The sequence below is a fragment of the Rhinolophus ferrumequinum genome, chromosome 3 (assembly GCF_004115265.2).
Source record: "Rhinolophus ferrumequinum isolate MPI-CBG mRhiFer1 chromosome 3, mRhiFer1_v1.p, whole genome shotgun sequence".
In the NCBI taxonomy this organism is placed as follows: domain Eukaryota; kingdom Metazoa; phylum Chordata; class Mammalia; order Chiroptera; family Rhinolophidae; genus Rhinolophus; species Rhinolophus ferrumequinum.
Window position 1 is genome coordinate 68,118,956 of NC_046286.1, and position 21,352 is coordinate 68,140,307.

The following is a 21,352-nucleotide window of genomic DNA, read 5'->3' on the forward strand; positions in this document are numbered from 1 at the left end:
ATTCTTGTTATAATCAGAGAAAAATTTTATGTTTTAATAAAGAAAACATGAAATAATCCCATTCTTCCATGTTTAAGTTTGGATCACCACCACAAAAACCTAAAGCATATAATTCTATGTATTGGTAATGATGTCTTCAGCAAAGATTTATATAAAATACCAAACATTTTTTAGAGTGCTACTATCCAGAGTTAGCCTAAATAGTGTTTTAAACTGGAGTTTAAATTCAACCAAAAAAAGTGTGGCAAATAAATTCTTTTTTTAATATACCATAGGCTTCTATCTTCAATACTTGAGCATAATGAGTGCTATATTTGGTATTTTTATTATTTTTTAAAGTATGACTTTAAGTAATATCAATGTAAGTTGTCATGCTATTTCCTTTGTTTATAAATGAGTTTATCTTTCCTTGGCTTAATTGCATTTGGTTTTTAAAGTTGATTCAGTGACTGTTTTAAGCACACTAAACCACAATAACTGAAAAGACATGAAACGATATATATATTGGAGGGATGACATCTATAAATGAGAAGGAAAACATAAATTTCCATATAAAAAAACTCATTATTGAAAAAATCACAAATACACAGATAGAAATAAAGAAATATACAAACAATTCTTCTTTTAAAATAAAGTGTTTCATATGGCATTGATTGCATCTGCTTCCTTGGTCATCTACCTCCCCATACAATCATCCATCCACAATATAAATAGTACTGACATCTGCAACTACAAGGCATTGCCCTGTGGCTGAACCTATTTCATGTTTCAAGACAAATATAAATGATTTTGTACTAAATGAGTTTAAATTGATATTTTTAAAGCATGCAAAATTGATTTCATTAAAGCCTCCTTTACCCAAATCCCATGGCTCCCTTTATCCCCGCCAAAAAAATGTCTATGAACAGATAAGAAACAAAATAGCCCTGCCTTACCTTCTGTAGTTATAAATGGCCCTAACTTACTTTGGAAAAAGACTCTTTCTTGCCTTTCTAGGACTTCTCATGGCAAATCTTCTCATAAAGTGAAAATAATTCAATAATTTATAACGAGCTGAATTCTGTTCCCACAAAGACAAATATTAGACCAGTAAAACTTACCAGGTTAGTTACACAGGACTTTAGGCAGCTGTTTAAAACTGTACACTGAATCACAGAAATCCATATGCATCCAAGAGTCGCAAATTTGATGAATTTCAGGGTAAGCCAGTAAATGTTCCTCATCACTTCACCAATGGCAGATTTTTAGACGACCGTTCTAATTTTCTCCATTCTGCTATATGAATTCTTTGGGTTTCATCACTTCAGTTGAAAAGGTGGCTGGTGGAATTTTTAAAAAATAATATTTAGACCATTTAGTTTAGACCTTTGAATCCTAGAGAGTTTGTAAGGTGAACAAAATAGTTACTTCATGTCTTTGCTTTGTTTTAACTCCCATAAAGAAAATCACCCACTGACTAAAGGTTAGGTCGAAGAGCACTTCACATGGAAAGTAAACAAAGTGAAAACGCAAATTGCATTTCAGCAAGCATGTGAAACGTGTGCAGCCTGAAACTGGAATGCTTCTGTGGATCATCCACCACTTCATTTTCCTGAGGTTGGTTCGGCTATGCAGGAAACTGGGTTTTAACCATCTATACGTTAGCAAACAGTAACACTATTATAATAAAGAATAATTGGAAAACTAGAAGCGCCTAAATTAATGATGCAGCAGAGAGGAAAAACAGAACCCTTTGAAACCAAATGCATATTTTAAAATTAAAAAGCAAACAAAGTTGAAATTCATAGACAAATACTCTTAGGGTGAATTAAAACAAGGAAGTTTGTTAGAGTGCTTTCAGAACTTTACTACATATTAACTAAAATCCTGCCTTATCAGGTCTATTCAGACAGAGAGCTGAAGCTAGGCACCATAGAGACCAAAGATATGCACAAGTGTAGCTGTCTTGAAAATGAAATATTGTACAAATTTCAATTAGCTAAGCATCAAGATAAAGTTAAGCTGAAACCTAAAACAAAGAATACTCAGTCTGCAAGGTACAGAAGTGTCATTCTGGATAACTACTTTTTAGGTTGCTGAGGGTTAACTCTTTAAGGCCTGATATTTTTGTGTTGGTGTTCTTTCTTATGACAATCTAAAGTATCAAATCAACTTTCATTCTTCTTAAATAAATTATACTAATGTAACTTAACCTTTTCTTTGTAGCATGGGTTCTTTTTATGAGTAACACGTGCATATAAGTTTTGTTTTGAGCTAAACATCATTTAGTAAATGTTAACAAAACTGGTGTAAAATATAAAGATGAATGGTACTGACTCCAGAATTGACCCCTAAAACTTGTTTTCTTGAAAAAAATTTTCCATTCTCCACTTGCTCTGTTCATTTTCTACATTTAACGAAGGTAGATTGAAGAATATACAATGATTCGATTTCTTGGTCAGAGGAATATGGTCTTGTTTCTACAAAATATACTTTTAAATCAGAGAATAAACTACATCGTTTAAGGGATTTTCTCATCCCAATAAAATTTATCTTCTTCATTGTGCTACCTGTGTCGTTTCCCTTATCAGCACAAATAATATTTGTAACTTTTGTTTCTCTAAGAAAATGGACTTCTCTAACAACTTCCTTGAAAACCTAAGTACATTCTTTTATCTCACTTGATTGAACTTTATTGGTGGCACGTGGAAAAGAACTATCTTTCCAAATTCACGATTTTGTGCTTACTCTGGTTTTTGGAATTTAACCAGCACATAGATTTGCACTCGTGAGAAATGGAATGTGTTCAAAGATATTTGTTGCAGAATTACTTATGTCAGCAAAAGATTGGAAACAACCTAAAAGCCCAATAATATAATACTGGATCAATCAATTCACATATTTTCTCCAGGTGATTTGTCTGAATAGGCTTGTTTGAACTTCTCCATTACATGATGGTCTTCAGGCAATTACACTGTTTACATGGTGGCTTAGAGCTTTGGTGAAAGCATTCCAGTGTTAAGCTGTATTGTCTTTTATGATTCCACTTTAGAAATCACGTGGTTATTTTTTGCTCCATTTTATTGGTTATCAAAGAGTCATAAAACTGCCCAAATTCAAGGAGAGGGGAATTAGACCCCCACCTCTTGATGTGTGAATGGCAAGGTTCTTGAAGATCCTGTAGGATGGGAGAAATGTTGTACCATCTTTGGAATAAACAATCTGCCATCGCAAGGGCAGTCATCGGTGGCATGGTTCTGAAATGCAGAAATTTCAGGTGCAGCAGTATAAATCATACTAGTCCCATACAACACAGTTGAAGCTTCAGTTACCACAATATACTAATTGTGTGTAATCGTATTAAGCACAAACTTCTCTGCTACTTCTGCACTCCACAAATCAGATATAAGTAACAAATGCACATCAAGATCAAAGACCAAACATGTCACTTCTTTCAAAGTCTTTCAGTGATGGCCACTCATTGCACGTGTCGCTCAGTTCCTCCACAGACAACAAAGCATATAGTTGTGTTGCCTCCTTGTTTGCCAGTGATAAATCCACATGACATTTTACAAAATTAAGTTTAGAAAAATGGAAAATTGAAAGAGGGAATTGACCAAAAAAGATAAAAATGCAGCAAAGAAAAGTGATAAAAGGAGAAGTGAAATTTGAAGCAAATGTAAATGAAGGATTTGATGCCCAAAGCAAAGGTAACCAAAGCAAAAAAACAAATGGGACTACATCAATTAAAAAGCTCTGTTCAGCTAATGAACTCATCAACAAAACGAAAAGGCAACCTATAGAACAGGAGAAAATATTTTCAAATAATATGTCTGATAAGGAATTAATATCTATAATATATAGAGAACTCATACAACTCAATAGCAATAAACAGTCTGATTAAAATATAGGCAGAGGAACTGAATAGATATTTTTTCTAAAGAAGACGTACAAGTGGCCAACAGACACATGAAAATATGCTCGACAAAACTAATCATCAGGGAAATGCAAATCTGAACCACAATAAGACACCATATCACACCTCTTAGGATGGGCATTATCAAAAAGACAAGAAATGACAAGTGTTGGCAAGGATGTAGAGAAAAAGGAACCCTTGTACACTGCTGGGGGAAATATAAATTGGTGCAGCCACTATGGAAAAGATCACGGGAGTTCCTCAAAAAATTAAAAATAGAACTACCATATGATTCAGCAATTGCATTTCTGAGTATTTACCCAAAGGAAACAAAAACACTAATTTGAAAAGATATCTGCACCCTCATGTTCATTGAAGCATTATTTACAATAGCCAAGACATGGAAGCAACCTAGGTGTCTATAACACATGAATGGATAAGAAAAATGCAACATATGTGTGTGTGTGTATAATATAATATAATATATACATATGGAGTGCCAAAAAATGTATACAAGTGAACACTTTGGTCAACGTTGCTCAAGCAATTGTTTGCCATAATCAGAAGTGTCTGGACGCTGATGGTAACCACTTTGAGCACCGCTTATAATTTCAGAAGTTAAACGTGACTTGTATTCATCTTTTGTTATTGGTATATATTGAGTATTACAATTTTAATAATTTTTTTCCTTTCTTAAAATGTGTATACTTTTTTTGGCACCGTATATGTATATATACCTATATATATACAAAATGAAATATTATTCATCCATTAAAAAAGAAAGAAATCCTGTCATTTCCAACAATATGAATGGACCTGAGGACATTATGCTGAGTGAAATAAGTCGTCAGGCAGATAACACAAGTACTATGTGATTGCACTTATATGTGGAATCTAAAAAAGAAACAAACCCCCATTGATACAGAGAACAGATTAGCGGTTCCCAGAGGCAGGGGTTGGGTGGTTGGCAAAACAAGTAAATGTGGTCAACAATTACAAACTTCCAGTTATAAGATAAATAAGTCCTGAGGGTGTAATATACAGCTTCGTGACTATACTTAACAATACTGCATTATATATTTAAAAGTTGTTAAGAGAATGGATCTTAAAATTTCTCATCACAAGAAAATAAATTGTAACTGTGTGTGGTGATGGATGTCAACTAACTTACTGTGGTAATCATTCTGCAATATATGCATAATGAGGACTGACAATTAAGTTCACGAACTTGTTGCAACGATATTGCTAAATTTTTTTGATATCAGAGGGATTATTCATTATGAATTTGTACCAACTGGACAAACAGTTAACCAAGTTTACTATTTGGAAGTGCTGAAAAGGCTGAGTGAAAAAGTTAGACGACCTGAATTTTTCGCCAACAATTCATGGCGCTTGCATCACAACAATGCACCAGTTCACACAGCACTGTCTGTGAGGGAGTTTATAGCCAGTAAACAAATAACTGGATTGGAACACCCTCCCTACTCACCTGACCCAGTCCCCAATGACTTCTTTCTTTACCTGAAGATAAAGGAAATGTTGAAAGGAAGACATTTTGATGACATTCAGGACATCAAGGGTAATACGACGACAGCTTTGATGGCCATTCCAGAAAAAGAGTTCCAAAATTGCTTTGAAGGGTGGACTAGGCGCTGGTGTCAGTGCTTAGCTTCCCAAGGGGAGTACTTCAAAGGTGACCGTAGTGATATTCAACAATGAGGCATGTAGCACTTTTTCTAGGATGAGCTTATGAACATAATCAGTGAGGTGGCCTTGTGAAAGGAGAAATTTTAAAATGTGATCATCAATTTTGGTGAAATCAATTGAGGGAACATTTTCCCCCATTTAAGTTCCTTGAACCCAGTGCATCTCACCTCATGCTTCAGGGAAAGGATGGTGCTACAGAATTCAAAGAAGGGAAAAATTAAATAGTTAGCTTTTGAGTTTCAAAAGCCGAGGTCCCAGCCAACAAGAACAGAAGCTAAAAACACACAAAAAAAGTTCGGTTTCTGTCCTGCAATTTGTTTTTGCTACATTATTATCAAATTAAAGTTTTATTTAAGCCTGGGACCTTGGTGGTTGAAATGTAAACATGGGTTATTTGACATTCTTTTCTCTGAATTCCTTCCCTGAGACTTGAAGATGGAAATGGAATCTGCATGCCTTTTGCTTGGTATAACACCAGACAATATCACAATAATAAAGGCAGAATTTGGGGTCTTTTTGTTCTTCTCATATATTTATTTTCCTCTGAGTGCTCAGGGGATATTATTGTTGTTGTTACTTTTGTTATTATTGTATTGTTGTTTGGAGCTTTTGTCCCTGCTGCTTCCATTCTGGAGTTTTTTTTTTTAGAAGCATAAAGTTCTAGAAGGCTGTTTTTTAAATGGTTGCTGTTTCTTGTATGAGTTTCTTAACAATTATTAAAAATAAGCCCAAGGGTGGTCTGTGTTCCTACCCGCTCCACCATGTGGAAGGTTTCCTTTAAGATCACGCTGACGTCCGACCCGCGGCTGCCGTACAAAGTACTCAGTGTTCCTGAAAGTACACCTTTCACAGCAGTCTTAAAGTTTGCGGCAGAAGAATTTAAAGTTCCTGCAGCCACAAGTGCTATTATTACCAATGATGGAATAGGAATAAATCCTGCACAGACTGCTGGCAATGTTTTTCTAAAGCATGGTTCAGAACTGCGAATTATTCCTAGAGATCGTGTTGGAAGTTGTTAATATTCGCTACTTGGAAAATAGGATTACCTTTCAGAATATTGGTATTGTTGTGAAACTGAAATCAGGCATTTAAAATACTATGAAAACACCAGTGGCTGATGAAATAATGAAAGTTGACTCTCTGTCTCTTGTTATTCCCTGTCTTCTTGTGAAGAGGGAATGCTTATGCATTGAGGGTACCATCTGCACAGAAGATCTTAGTCTCTCATTGCTACCTCACAGCACACCTTGTTCATTTTGGGTAAATGCATTATCCAGCTGTGTTTTATTACTGGAGGATGCTTCTGATAATTCTTAGAACATTTGGAAAATTAAAATTTATTGAATCTTCCTCCTTTGAGTTAAAATTTTAAGAGGGTTTTGGATTATACATGGCAGTTTGCTTGACAGATCTGACTTGCAGACTCAAAAATAGTTAAGAATACAGAATTCTTAATTATATATCGGTGATGATACAGGATATAGACATATCAATGAATATTTAACTGTCTTAATCTTTAGGTTTTTTTAAGTTTCAAGTTTCATGTGTTCATATGAATTTTAATTGAATATCAAGGAGCCAAAAATTGAACTTTTTGATCTCCCTTATGTTATGTGTAAAATCAATATCCCACACCAAAGAGAATCCAATACTTGTAATGGTGAGAACTGAAAATAAAGTAGATGCATCATTTGCTGAGTTATGCATTCCTTTATCAGTTTCTTTTAATACAGTCATTAAAAGAGGAATCCCAAAGAAACATTGTCTTTCTGAGGATATTTCTAACTAGCACTCAGGCAGTCAGTATTGTAAGGAAGACCTGAAGTTCACAATAAAGCTCAAGAAAAAGGCTCATTGGAAATGCCGATTAATTATACTCACTGAAGGCCCGACATTTAAGAAAGTGTTAAGATTAGTCAAATGAATGAGGAGCCAGGAAAGGGAAGATGGGAAAGCCCAGGTAACCAGGCTTCTACTAAGGAGGAAAGAAACAAAAGACAACCATGAAGGGGAACAGAAAGCTGTAGCAGAGTGTTACAGAAAAAGCCAGCTGGGGAGGCAAAAGTGCAGAGGCTTTGTTGACAGAACCGAGGGGAAAAATACTCGCATTGTCATGAGAAGTAGAATGCAATTGGAGAGAGCAAAGTGTTGGCCTTGTCAACGTACAGATTTCAAAATTCCTTTTATGAGAATCTAAAGAATGATAGGGACAGGAGACAATTTTATTTGCCCTTACAGAACAAATCAAAATCGATGCAAATCTTTAAAAATTAAATGATGGCTCAGAGTGAGTGAGAACCAGTGCTCAATTTGCTGTATTCTAGAAGGTGAGCTCTGGAGGCAGGCCTAGTGTCTGTCTTGCTCTTTCTAGACCAGGAAATATATGGACTTTCAGTAAATTCTTGCTGAATTATTCATGAATAAAGTATCTTTAAGACCAATTTTTATCTAAGCATGTTTCAAGATTTTCCCTATCATAAGCCCTAGGTTCATCAGGGGAAAAAAGTGTAAGGAAATGCAACAAAATCAGCATCTGAAGGGTGACATTGGTAGTTAAGTTTAAGAAATTAACCAGATAGTGTTCATATATTTGACAAATGAGCAGCAGCGTTCTGAATTGTAAAGGGAAAAAAAAAATCTTTGCTGAGGTAGGAAAGCAAAGATGTTTGGGGAAGTTTTTATTTTAATAAATAATATTTGATGCTCAAAGACCCCGTGGTTCTTAATAATATTAAGCCTCAGTTAACCAGAAATTTATGAATACCCATTCCCTGCAGTTTGTTTAATTTAGATTCCCCTCCCATTCTGTTTTTAGTACAAAATCTGCTTGCTGTGTTAGATAAATAAGGTTATGATGTCCTATACGACAAAGTAATGTGTTTAATATTTTTGTTTGGCTTTGGAAATTTTATTGTATGGTTTTAAAAACATTTTCTTAAAGAACTAGTCATTTTGTTATTACATATGATCTGTAAGTTCTTTGTGCAGAATGAAGTATTGTATTTAGTTTAAATGCATTATTGATACATAATTAATATCTTATGAAAATACATTTTGTTGTACCATAAACCATATTTTCTACTCTTGTTTTATTATTAGCTTTTAAAGTTTTGACTCATTAAATCTGGAATAGTGATAAGAATCTCTGTTTTCAGAAAGCAGTCCTGGTGAGCTATACTGTGCAGCCTTGTGTGAGAATATAAGGCCAACATTTTCACTTTGTAGATGAACAAAATGAAGTCTGAGGGGTCAAAGTAACTAGAATATGTTCTGGAATCCTGGAAAGTATACATTCCACTGCTTGGTTTGCTGTAGCTAAGTGCAAAGCCGCCAGTTAGCAAGAGTCTGTCTCTCTCATGGGTAGTAAAGCCTCCTTTTAAAGTGATTCAAGTCCAATGATTGTTTTGGATATTTTACTTATGAAAATTAGTTATCTGAAAGAAATGTCAGTGGAAAGAAACTCAATCCTATTTAAGACCCCCTCTCTCCGAATTAAGATATTACAAATATGTACCATGTCTTTTACGTAAAGACTGAAATATTTCTGACTTGGAAGCATTAATATGCTCTAGTGGAGCAATTCTAAGTGAACTGACAGCATATTATTATTCCCAAGCCTATTTATAAAACTTCAAATTACGTACGTAAATTATGTATGTGTGTGCATATATCTGTGATTTATGTATGTGTGCACATGAGGTCTGACAAGTTCGTGAACTTGCCATTGTGCACTTACATTGGCAGCACTGTACAAATAGCTCGGTAACGTTTCATAACCTCAGAGTATCAGTGTCTCACAGCTGTGTTTCTGTCAATGTGTGGTGGTGTCTTGCTGAGTGGTGTTCATTATTGCGTGTTTTTGTGTGCTGTCGCAAGAATGTCTGAGCTTGAATTAGAGCAATGAACAAACATTAAATTTCTTAAATTTGGCCAGAGTGGAAGTAAAATCAGAGACATGTCGGTCCAAGTTTATAGGGATAATGCCATGAAGAGAACAGCAGTGTACAAATGGATTAAATGTTTTCCTGTGGGGAGAGAATGCGTCACTGATGATGAAAGGTCAAGGCAGCCAGTAATGAGCAGAACTGACAAAAACATTGCAGAAATTCATCGAATTGTTCATCAAAATTGTCGGCTAACTGTGAGAAGCATAGCAGACCAAGTAAACATCAATGGAGAAAGAGGAAAATCTTCACTGAAAATCTTGACATGAGAAAAGTGTGTGCAAAAATGGCCCAAAGGAGCTCTTGCATCACGACAATGCACCAGCTCACATAGCACTGTCTGTGAGGGAGTTTTTAGCCAGTAGACAAATAACTGTATCGGAACACCCTCCTTACTCACCTGATCTGTCCCCCAGTGACTTCTTTCTTTACCCAAAGATAAAGGAAATATTGAAGACATTTTGATGACTTCAGGACATTACATGAAGACAGCTCTGATGGCCATTTGAGAGAGAGAGTTCCAAAATTGCTTTGAAGGGTGGACTAGGCGCTGGCGTCGGTGCATAGCTTCCCAAGAAGGGGTACTTTGAAGGTGACCGTAGTGATATTCAGGGATGAGGTATGTAGCACTTTTTCTAGGATGAGTTCGAAGATGTAATTGTCAGACTTTGTATGATGTATATAATGCATATATATGATCTATACATGTAATTCATCCAAAAGAAATGTATTGAACATCTATGTGTCAAGTACTTAGTATCTTTTTTCACAATATACAAGATCAGTATCGAATAATAAATTTAAAAATATAAAAGAAAAAAAAAAAAAAAAAAAAAAAAAATAAGCCCAAGGAAGTGTTTGCAGTGGGTTTCGGAAATTAATACTGTGCTATTAAGTACAAAGAAGTATATATTCATACTTTTGTATATTTATATACTGAGAGTGGTCTCAATTACGTAAAATGGAAAAACAGAAATGGAAATATACCAAAGTATTTTTTTCTGCGTGTTTTTTTTTTAAGAAAATCTGATTCTTGATAATTTTCCCTATTTCACATGTTGTCTAGAAGACATACGCTGTAAGAGCAAGTTACTTTTATTACAGTCTTTAGACTGTAATTTCCCAGCGAAAAATGATTGCATTTTGCACACCTTCCCTGTCTGCCTCCCTTGGCCCCCTGCACCCACGACCCCCAACTCTCACAGGTGAACTGACTCAGGACCTGGCCCTGATTGGGCTCCCAGTGCTACCACTGGCCAGAATGTAAGGCAGCTGCACTCTGTAATTGAGGACCGCACCGAGTCCGCTGTGTGGGATTTCTCACTTAGCCTGTGACTCACTTCCATTTACTGAGTTTCTTCCCAGAGTATGTGGTTCCACAGACTTCTGCTAGACATCTCCAAGTTTGTATCCTTACAAATAATCTGCTCCTTGACACGCGGGACCCATACCCTAGCAGCCGGCTGAACTTTCTCCATAGCTTCCGGGGCAAACACTGGCCGTCCTACTCACCTTCCACCTGTTGTCACCCCTATGGTTTGTCCACAGTTTTAGGACAAACTACCACCACTCTTCCCAGGCACCCACTGCCTTCTTAACTCCTGTTCCTAACAAAAGCATTGCTTTTTACTTGTTAATTCTCCCAAGTATTTGCATTTTTGAGCCTTTTAAATATAATTGTAGCCTAAAAGACACTATGTCTTCATGGAAGATATTTCCAGAGATTGAGACCAGGTATCCGGCAACCACTTAAAGCATTTTCCCTAAAGCTAGCTAGCCCAGAGTGAAAACTGCTTTAGTACCAAAGTTAAGAGGTTTTCAAAAACAAAGTCAGACACCTGAAACTTTTCCTCTTCTCCCAGCCTTCAGATATAGGGGAGCCAGACTCTACAAGAGGTTTCACTGTTCTCTTCCCTCAGGAGTGCCCCCAACCTTTGCTCTTAAGGCAGCTCTCCATCCCCTGGGGCACGGAGGCCAAGTACCATCGTGCACAGCACCACCAATGACACACACCACCACCACCACCACCCTCTTGGGCCAGAATTGCTGTTGTTTCAAACCCTTACGCTAGGCATGAAGGATACGGACAGAAAAAAGAAAGCAGCTGCCCCAGGACAGGCAACTAAGATGGGAAAGGGGAGCAGCTGAAGGAGCTAGAGACTTTGAATGGTGAGAACCAAGCCCCAGGTCTTTCATTTTTCAATAAAGTCATACAATTTAAGAAATGTGTGATTATAATTGTAATTATTAAGCTTTGAGTGATATGGGGAAAACTCCAACATTAGCCATATTCCAGATACTGAGAAATCAATTTTTAAAAAAGGAAACCCTACTAATAACTAATTACATCATTTATGAATGTTTAACATTTATGATTAATTAGTCTGAGCACAAAACCAATTAGCTTTGAATATTGACTTCAGACTTAAAAATTAAAATGTCCTTCCAAGGATACGTCAAAGTTCACCTAGGAAAGAGAAGAACGGGAATCTTTCAGATTTTTTTTTTGCTTCAAAAATTATTGCAGTGGTAAAGTGAAGTTCTTGGTAAATCAGGAAATGGTCTTTGACCCTTAACATGTATGGAGAGTTCATTAGGTGTCAGACATGGTATTCGGTTTCAGTGTACTTTATTTCTCTTATCCCCTACCACACGTCTCTAATGCCAAAGTCCTCACCTTTTCTGTCTTCTGCAAATAGTACAGTAGTTAGAACATGGACTCCCATATTAGCCTATGTCCAATCTTGGCTCCATCTATGAGTTAAGTGACCTTGGAAGTTAATCTAAGTTCTATCTGCTTTAATTTCCTCACCTATAAATGGAGATAATAACAGATTCAATTTCAAAGTTTTAGTACCTGCCACATGGTAAGTTCTTAACCAATTTTCTCACATGCTTAAGAAATTTGTTATTTTAGATATTCAGATTGTTCCAGTAAGGGGTAAAATTAGTCATAATGATTTGTTGAATGAATACTTAACAGTTACTGCATGCCTACTATGTGCCAAAAAATCATGCAAGGCACTGTGAACACAACAGTGAACTAAACAGTTAAAAACCCTTGTCCTCATGTGGTAGGGGCCAGAGGAAGACAAAACAGACAAAAACAGGTAAAATGTAGTAAGTTATTATACGGTAATAAGTTCTAAAGAGAAAAAAGGACAGATTTGCGGGGACAAAGGGCTAAGTCTGCAGGTTGCTATTTTAGATATTATAACATGTAAACTCTATATAATTTTGTTTATTACTAAATGAGATATAATATTGTGATTTTAATTGGATCAGTGAACTAGTCACTGCTGATATAACAAGGTTGTCTTCTCATGAATTAAAAACATTTGCACATTGTTTTCTTTGGCTACTTATATTTAATAAAAAGGTTTCTCAATCTCTCTCACATACTTTCAACAAGAGCACTTTGACCACTTACAAGTAAAGATCGTGAGAACAAAGTGTATCTTTTAGAAGTTCTTATTGCTATTGTGGTAATAGAGAGACTGTTTAGAAGAACTAGTAAACCATAACTTCAGATTTAGCAAGGATCTGCATTCCTTTATTTGCAACCATTGCATTTGTAAATATTGCAACATATATGTCACACAAAGTTTCCAATTGTTTCTTTCACTCAAAAGAAGGAAATTTTGCAATGCAAAATGGTTATAAAACCCCTCTAAAAAAGGGGTTTATAATAATACAACTTTATATTTAAAATAAATAAATTTATATAAATGTTACTTAACATTTATATTATTAAATGTTTTAAATATTTAAAATATTTTAATTAAAATATAATCAATGGTATTTTATTAATGATAATATAGTAATATAATAATTAAATATTATTAAATATATTAAATAATATAATTTAATGTTACTAAAATACATTTAATGATATAATTTAAAATAATATAATATTTACTTTTCTATTTCAAGGACTGAACTTGGAGAAACAGGTTAGTTTAAACCACAGGCATCAGAACATTAATAGCAGACAGCTTAGAGAATGGAGCTCAGTACAGAGCTGTGATATCAGCAAGGAGGCCTGGTGAGAGGGAGGTAAACTGATTTGGGGGCCTCAAATAGCACCTGTTTAAAAGATAATCATTAGGAAGAGAGAGTCTGCAATTGGAGCTTTGAAGATATGCTATTTGAATTTTTATATTTCAAAATTTTTATATTTCCCTGTTTTGAGATTAGATATAGATAGATAGATAGATAGATATAGATGACATAGATATAGATATAAATATAAGTATAGATATAGATATAGTATATACAAATTCAGAATGGTTCTGGGGGTTTTCTTCCACTGTGAGTTTTGGACTGACAGAGAATCATAGCTGTTGGGAAACAAACATGAGGCATGTCCTCTCAACCCACACTTACCCAGTAGTGTCTGTATACTACACAGTGAGAAACGGCTTATGTGTATTATCTCATTCTATTCTCTTGCTATTCAATAAAATAATTATTGGCATATCTGTTTTGCAGTTGAGAAAATTGAAGACTGAGAAAGTCAAAAATGTTTCTTGGGTTTGCATAGATAGGAGATAGCAGAGTTGGGACAGAAATTCATATTTAGCTGACCCTAAAGCCTATAACCTTAACTTTAACCTTAACTTTGACATTAAAATGCCTTTAGCCAAGTAATGTTTACAGTGGGCCATCAGCATTCTTTTTATCTTTTTGGACTAGAATATCTAATTAGAATGGTCCTGCTCATGTTAAGGAGAAAATCTATTTTATTCAGCACCAGTAATTTAAAGTTTAGAGTACCTCCCCACCAAAAAAAAAAAAAAAAAAAAATCAAACACAGGCGAGGAACAATCCCTGAACCACAGGACATGGCATTCTAATTGTTGCTATAACTCATGATTTCTCAGTTGTGGGATTTGAATAAAGCTCTTGGGGGTAATGGCAATATTTTACGTGTATTATTATCAGTTATACTACTAACATTCCTTAAATAAATATTTACATTGTATTTGTTCATATATTTCTCAGAATATATGAAATGTACTATTTTTCAAAGGAATTACAAGACGGAGATCTAAGGCTGAATAGCGTTCAAGCAGTACATTAAGCTTTGGCTTATTAGGAACAAAAGTTATCCTTATGAACTTGAACTTGGGTTTTCTTATTTACCTAAAAACATGTGATTATGTCAATCAGTTTAACTAAACAGACTCTTCTTCCCTGATCTCTGAAATTGTAAAAAGTTGATCCAACTAAATCCCTTTAACATGTGTGAAATAACTAGTCTTCACTGGTTGATTCTTCATGAAGACCATCGTGTTCACCAGATAACTGTGCTCTGTTTTTGCATCTTCTCCTTGGGAAAACCCTGACAGCAAAGGAGAATTAAGTGAGGACGATAGCTATCCCTAGACTTTGATTTTTGAGCTTTGAGCTGCTCATGAACTCAAATTTTACTCGTGTCTCCATTTGACTTTAAAATCCATGTAAATTTAACATTTTATGCCACAAAATGTTTTAATAATCAATGGAAAATTGAATTAACACTGGGCCACCTACTCCAGACTTCTTTAAGTGAGGTCATGTTTGTGTCATTTAAGACATTTTCAATTTGCTATTTTGATTCTCAGTCAAAAAATTATAAATTGATACATCATAAAATTAGAAGAATATAAAATGACGACAGATAAAGATGAAGCCCAGGACCTTGCAGGTGACACAACATGTGTGAGGGTGATAAATATGGGCATTAAATGGGTCCTGTCGGCCAGGAGCTCCTCTCCAGGAATGCCTTGCCCAAACTCCCCTAATACTTATAAGTCCATAGAACTCTGATTCAAGCACAAGAAACAATTAGTGGTGTGGTGATGCCCAGTCTGCGGCATCTGAGTTAAGGCCATTCTAAGGCACTTTAAAAACATTCAGTCTTATTCCTCCCATAGATTTACCACCTCAGAGATTTTGGATGAGAGGAATAGTAAGGGAAAAAAAATATCCAGAATGGAGAAAGGCAGTAAGAGGGGACATGACAAATACTACATAGACTTCTGTCCCTTCTTCCCATGGCTCACTGTTATAAATTAAATGGTTTGCTCACCTCAAGTAAGTATTCAAAAGGCACGTCCTATGTGCCAGCCCTGTGACAGTCGGTGTCTTAGTAGCACTGGCTTCTTGCCTCATGAAGCCCCTGCCTGATGAAACAAGCTGAAGAAGAGGTCATCTGATGATATTAAGAAAAATAGGAACAACATAAAAGAAGTCAACTGAAAAAACTTGTTGCTAAAATTTTAAATACCTTTGTGAATTCCCAAACTTTGATGTACTTAGAGAAATTATTGCATTTTAAATATGAGGCAAACGATAGTGGCATGAATCATAAAATAAATTAATGCCCAGTGATTGGGCAGAAAAAACCAAAGATAAAGGAAGAACAAATAGTGTAAGAAGAAAGGAGCAGGTGCTTCAGGAAGATTCTTGAGAACATCGCACCCTGTGCATCATCCAGCTTCAGGAGCTACTGGAGGTCCAGGGTACCCTGGAGCCCTGACTCTTCCAGAGAGTCTGGGGTGGAAAGTGCTCCCAGTAACACTCTGATTTGAATTTCTAACGAATGCCAGCTCGGAGGACCTCATCAACAGACTACCATACTCAGTCATCTAAAGGACAAAACCCCTTTGTGGCCTGAGAGGGGAGGCTTTCTTCCTTCCCTGACTCAGTGCTTAAGCAGTATCTGGAGTGACAATAACAGGAAAAGTAGAGTGTGCATGAATGACAGCCATGATAATCCTGCTTCAGGAGGCCAACAAGATCACTCAAGACCCCAGTTTCTTTATTCCTTACAACAACTCAGCTCAGTGAAGACTGTCATCAAACCCATTTATCAGGTGAGGAAACTGAGGCTAAAGCAATGAAGTGATTGAGCCAGGAGTCAAATCCAGATGTATCTGACACTAAATCTCCAAGTCTCTGTACAACCAAAGGTTGAATCTGAAATTGATACTTCCTTATTCTCTTCAATCATTTTCATGTTAACTGATTCCACAGTTAATAAATCTGAAAGAAGTTAATCATGGAAACTTTTACACTTAAATTAGTTGTTCACACATTTCCATACTACTCATTGTCCTTTTTGCTGACAGTGTGCTGCAGTAGAAGCATAACACCAAGGATCTATTTACTTAAAAAAAAAAGACAGCTTTATTGAAACATGATTCACATAACATACAATTCAGCCATATAAAGTGTGCTATTCAATAGCTGTTAGTATATTTACAGAGTTGTGTAAACATCACCACTATCTAATCTGAGAATATTTTCATCATCCAAAAAAGAAATCCCTACCCATCAGCAGTCATTCCTCATTCCCTCTCCCTCCAACCCCTGGCAACCACTAGTCTACTTTCTGTCTCTATGGATTTGCCTATTTTGGACATTTCATATAAATGGAATCATACATGTGGCCTTTATGCCTGGCTTTTTTCACTACATGTCTTCAAGTTTTATCCATGTTGTAGCATGTATCAGTACTTCATTCCATTTTATTACTGAATGATATTCTGCTGTATGAATATACCATCGTTTACTTGTCCACTTAACAGTTGATAGACTTTTGGATTGCTTCCACTTTGGGGCTGTTATGAAAAAGCGCTCATAACATTAGCTCTATTTACTTTTAATTCATCACACTCTTCTTTTACCCTAAAGAAGTTACTATGATCTCCCTAAGTCTGTGACAAATTACTAGAAACTAAGAACACTAAAATCCCAGACAAGAGGGTAATATATGTATCGTATGTAGGGTGATCGACCCTTCCTGGTTTGCCCAGAATTTCCTCACTTTTATCACTGAAAGTCCAAAATTTTAATTCCAGGCAAACCAGGACAGTTGGTCGTCCTAGCCTGGGACTTCGCCCAGAAGGCAATTCTAGAAAAGCCCACTTCCTGGGATGAGCTTTGCCATTTCTGTTGAGGGTATAGTTATATCTTTTAAAACTGGCTTCTAGCATGAAAATCATTTTATGTAGTTTCATTTTAGTAGAAAACAATTATTCTTTTAATTCCTACATGGTGAGCAATACCTGAAAACTTCACATACACTAATTTTAAAGCTATTACATATATATGTACACACACACACACTTTGCAGTGTGTGTGCGCATGTGTGTGTGTGTGCGCGCCGTGTGTGTGTATGTGTGTGTGTGTGTGTGCGCGCACGAGATATTTTTTAAGACTTATTATTTTGGAGGAGCTTTAGGTTCACAGCAAAATTAAGAGGAAGATACAGAGATTTCCCATGCACCCCTTCGCACATGCACAGCCTTCACCATTATCAACATCCCTCACCTGAGTGGTACATTTGTTACAATCGATGGTCCTGCATAATTTTTAGCTGGAGTACTAGTTAACACAGTGATGAAAAGACCTCCCTAAGCTGAAAAGCCTCATATCCACAAGATGGCAGTGCAACACCCATAAACCTAAAGAGAATTGAAGTGAAGGCTATATTAATAAAACTTAATCTTCTGTTTGAACTATGTACGGTTATGGGGAAACGGATGAGGCAAATCAACTACTTGTCAGATCAATAGCTTTGTTTTATACTGGTAAACAGCCACATGTGGTCAACGATTGACGTCTCCAACCCACAGGTTTAAGACAAGAAATACAAATTTAGATTCAAGTGTTTTATAAAACTCTTTTTTAATCACTTCTGACATAATTATAGATTCTTAGGAAGCTTAGAAAGCACAAAATTCAATGTTTTCTTCATTTTTTCTACCAAAAAACACAGAGCAATTCACATTTCAGAATCTACACAAACTTTACCCGTTTTCCTCCACTTAAGGAAGATAGCAAAATTCAGGTGAGAGACAGGAATATTATAAGGATATTCTCTATTTATTGTTTGTTCACATTATTAAAGGGTAGAGGAAAGTATGGGCTACCTTCTTTTGCATGACAACACTGAAATTGCTGAGAAAAGCAGCTCCGTTACAGTTTCTAACTGGTGCACCAGGTCAACTTTCACCTTCTGTTAATAACAAGGCACTAGAGACTCAACAGCCCAGTAAAGATATATTATCAAAGGAGGAAATAAAAAAATACGGACTAAATATGAAACTAATTGCATATAGTCACAGCCTCTTCCTTTTTATTCAGGTTACAGTGTTTGTGGAATAAAAAGCAATCTGATTTCTAAGGGCTCTTTACGCTGGAATCTGTTTTCTTCTAGGAGTCTTGGGTCCTAATCTGAGTGATTTGTCTTTCATTTGCCCATGTTGACTTGGACATTTATCATGGCATTGCTGAAATTCAAACATGTGGACGATGAATACCTAATCTAAGAGAAAGTAGGTAGCATATCTTGAAAGTCTTACCCTGCTCTGTCTGTGAACTTTTGAGGTTCTAAATGCTCACTTCTACAACTCTTCTAAATACAACCACTGTATAATTACAATTCGATTGAAGGAAGTCACTTTTGTTTGTTTTTAAAATTAGCAAGTGCTCTTCAGGACTGCAACCCACTTGCTGCAGAGGCTCTTTGAGGCATAAAATATATATCTAGGACTGTGAAAGCTGCTATCCTTAAAAAAATACATGTGATGTCTGGGTTAAGGAAAATGTTCCCTAAATTGTACTGCCTGATACAGATGAAGTGATCAGTAATTAGTTACCACAATTACTCTCTTCTACAGGAGGCCAGGGACTTCCCACTGACGGTTTCTCAATAGATCCTGAAGTTTATATAATAACTTCCTGTTTGATAAAGTAGGCCATGCAAACATTCTTCTGATATGAAGGATGCTTTTGAGAGCCATGTCTTTGATGTTTCTTTTAGGGATGGTTGCTCACCTTTGTAACAGATTTCAAAGGCCCATTCAGATAAGTTGCCTGTTGTTGGTTGCTCTGGAATTCAGTGCTAGCAAGTCTTCTGAGCTCATTAAGATTTGTCCCCAGGAACTTCCCCTGGAGTTGCCTGTGGGGACCACTGAGCCTCTTGCTTGCTATCAGAGAGATCCTGAAAGAGAAGAGCTTGTCTGGGAAACATCTGCATCCCTGCCCTAAGAGGCAGCATGACAGAGTGACACAGGTCCTACCTCACAAGTTAGAAAGCTGGAGACCACTAGCCCCAACCCTAGAACTACTAGAACAGAACACTTGCTCTATACCAAAATATAATCAGTGGGGTTTATTTGTTTTAAGGTATCTTGGTTTTATTTATTTACATTTTTATTGTGGTAAAAAAGCACATAACATTAAAATTTACCATCTTAACCATTTTTAAGTGTTCACTATATGCACATTGTTGTGCAACAGATCTCTAGAATTTTTTCATCTGACAAAATTGAAACCCCATACCCATTAAACAATAACTCCTCTTTTCCCCTTCCCCTCAGCCCCTGGCAATGACCATTCTACTTTCTGTTTCTAAAAGTTTCACTACTTTAGATACTTCATTTAAGTGGAATCATGTATTTGTCTTTTTATGACTGGCTTATTTCACTAAGCATAATGTCCTCATTGATATTACAGCATATGACAGGATTGCCTTCTTTTTAAAGGCTGAGTAATATTCCATTGTATGTATATACCACATTTTCTTTTTATAAACTAAGATATAATTGACATATAATTATTGTGTAAGTTAAAGGTATACAACATGTTGATTTGATACATTTATAAATTGCGATATGATTTCCACTGTAGTATTACTGTGTTTCCCTGAAAATAAGGCCTAGCAGGACAATCAGCTCTAATACGTCTTTTGAAGCAAAAATTAATATAAGACCCGGTCTTATTTTATTATAATTATTATAATAAATTTCATTTATTTTATTATAATAAGACCATGTCTTATAATATAATATAATATAATATAATATAATATAATATAATACCAGGTCTTATGTTAATTTTTGCTCCAAAAGATGTGTTAGAGTTGATTGTCCGGCTAGGTCTTATTTTCGGGGAAACCGGGTAGCAGACACCTCTATCACGTCACATTTTCTTTGTCTATTCATCTGTTGATGGACACTTAGGTTGGCTATTGTGAATAATACTTAAATGAACATTGGTGTGCAAAAACCTCTTTAAGATCCTGTTTTCATCTTTTGGATATATACCCAGAAGTGGAATTGCTGGATTATATGGTAACTGGTTTTTTTTTTTTTTGTTTTGTTTTGTTTTTAAGAATCTTCATTCTGCTTTCCATAGCAACTATATCAACAGGACACATGGGTTCCAATTTCTCCATGTCCTCGGCAAAACTTTTTTTTTTTTTGCTTAATAATAGCCACATTATTTTTTATAATAGATATCCCTGACTCTTAACCTTCCTTAACCCTGCCCATTTCAAAGCTCTTTCTGCTTTATTCATTTCTTTGCAATTTGAATTTTTTTATAAATTTATTGCTTTTATAATTTTTAAGGCAGTGAAGATACATTTTTTTTTTAAATCTGTTGCAAAAAGTTAGGTCAAAATCAACATTATAGTGGTGTTTGATAATTTTAAGTATGAGATATATTACTGAGTACTGAGAAATATGATAAACTTGAATTGTGGATGGAAATCTGAACAGTCTGGAACTGAGATTACACTATGGTCCAAAAATCCCTCCCATCATCACCTCTATTGTCTAGACCCAGTCAAATAAGGTTAGCATTGTTAGGAAACCGGTAGTCCACTAAGGCACGCATTAGAATGCCAGGTGAAAATTAGAATGGTTTCCTTTGTTAAGCAGATAAATATATTCATTAATTAAAAGTAAAAATAAACAGGACAAGAGATCCAAGATGGCAGAATAGATAAACACCGTGCCTGCAATCTTCC

General features: G+C 35.7%; 2 protein-coding genes across 3 annotated transcripts in view; one reads left to right on the forward strand and one right to left on the reverse strand.

Annotated features, from left to right (window-relative positions):
- ROS1 (ROS proto-oncogene 1, receptor tyrosine kinase) overlaps positions 1-1,223 on the reverse strand; it is a 96,501-nt gene extending 95,278 nt beyond the window's left edge. For both annotated transcript variants that reach the window (XM_033102665.1, XM_033102664.1), the window contains exon 1: positions 1,101-1,223. In XM_033102665.1, the coding sequence (XP_032958556.1) occupies positions 1,101-1,223 (123 nt within the window). The remainder of the gene's footprint in view (positions 1-1,100) is intronic.
- Positions 1,224-6,342: 5,119 nt separating this feature from the next.
- LOC117020852 (ubiquitin-fold modifier 1-like) lies at positions 6,343-7,300 on the forward strand. The gene has a single exon (XM_033103619.1). The coding sequence runs from the start codon at positions 6,364-6,366 to the stop codon at positions 6,619-6,621; it is 258 nt and encodes an 85-aa protein (XP_032959510.1). The 5' UTR covers positions 6,343-6,363; the 3' UTR covers positions 6,622-7,300.
- Positions 7,301-21,352: the final 14,052 nt, after the last annotated feature.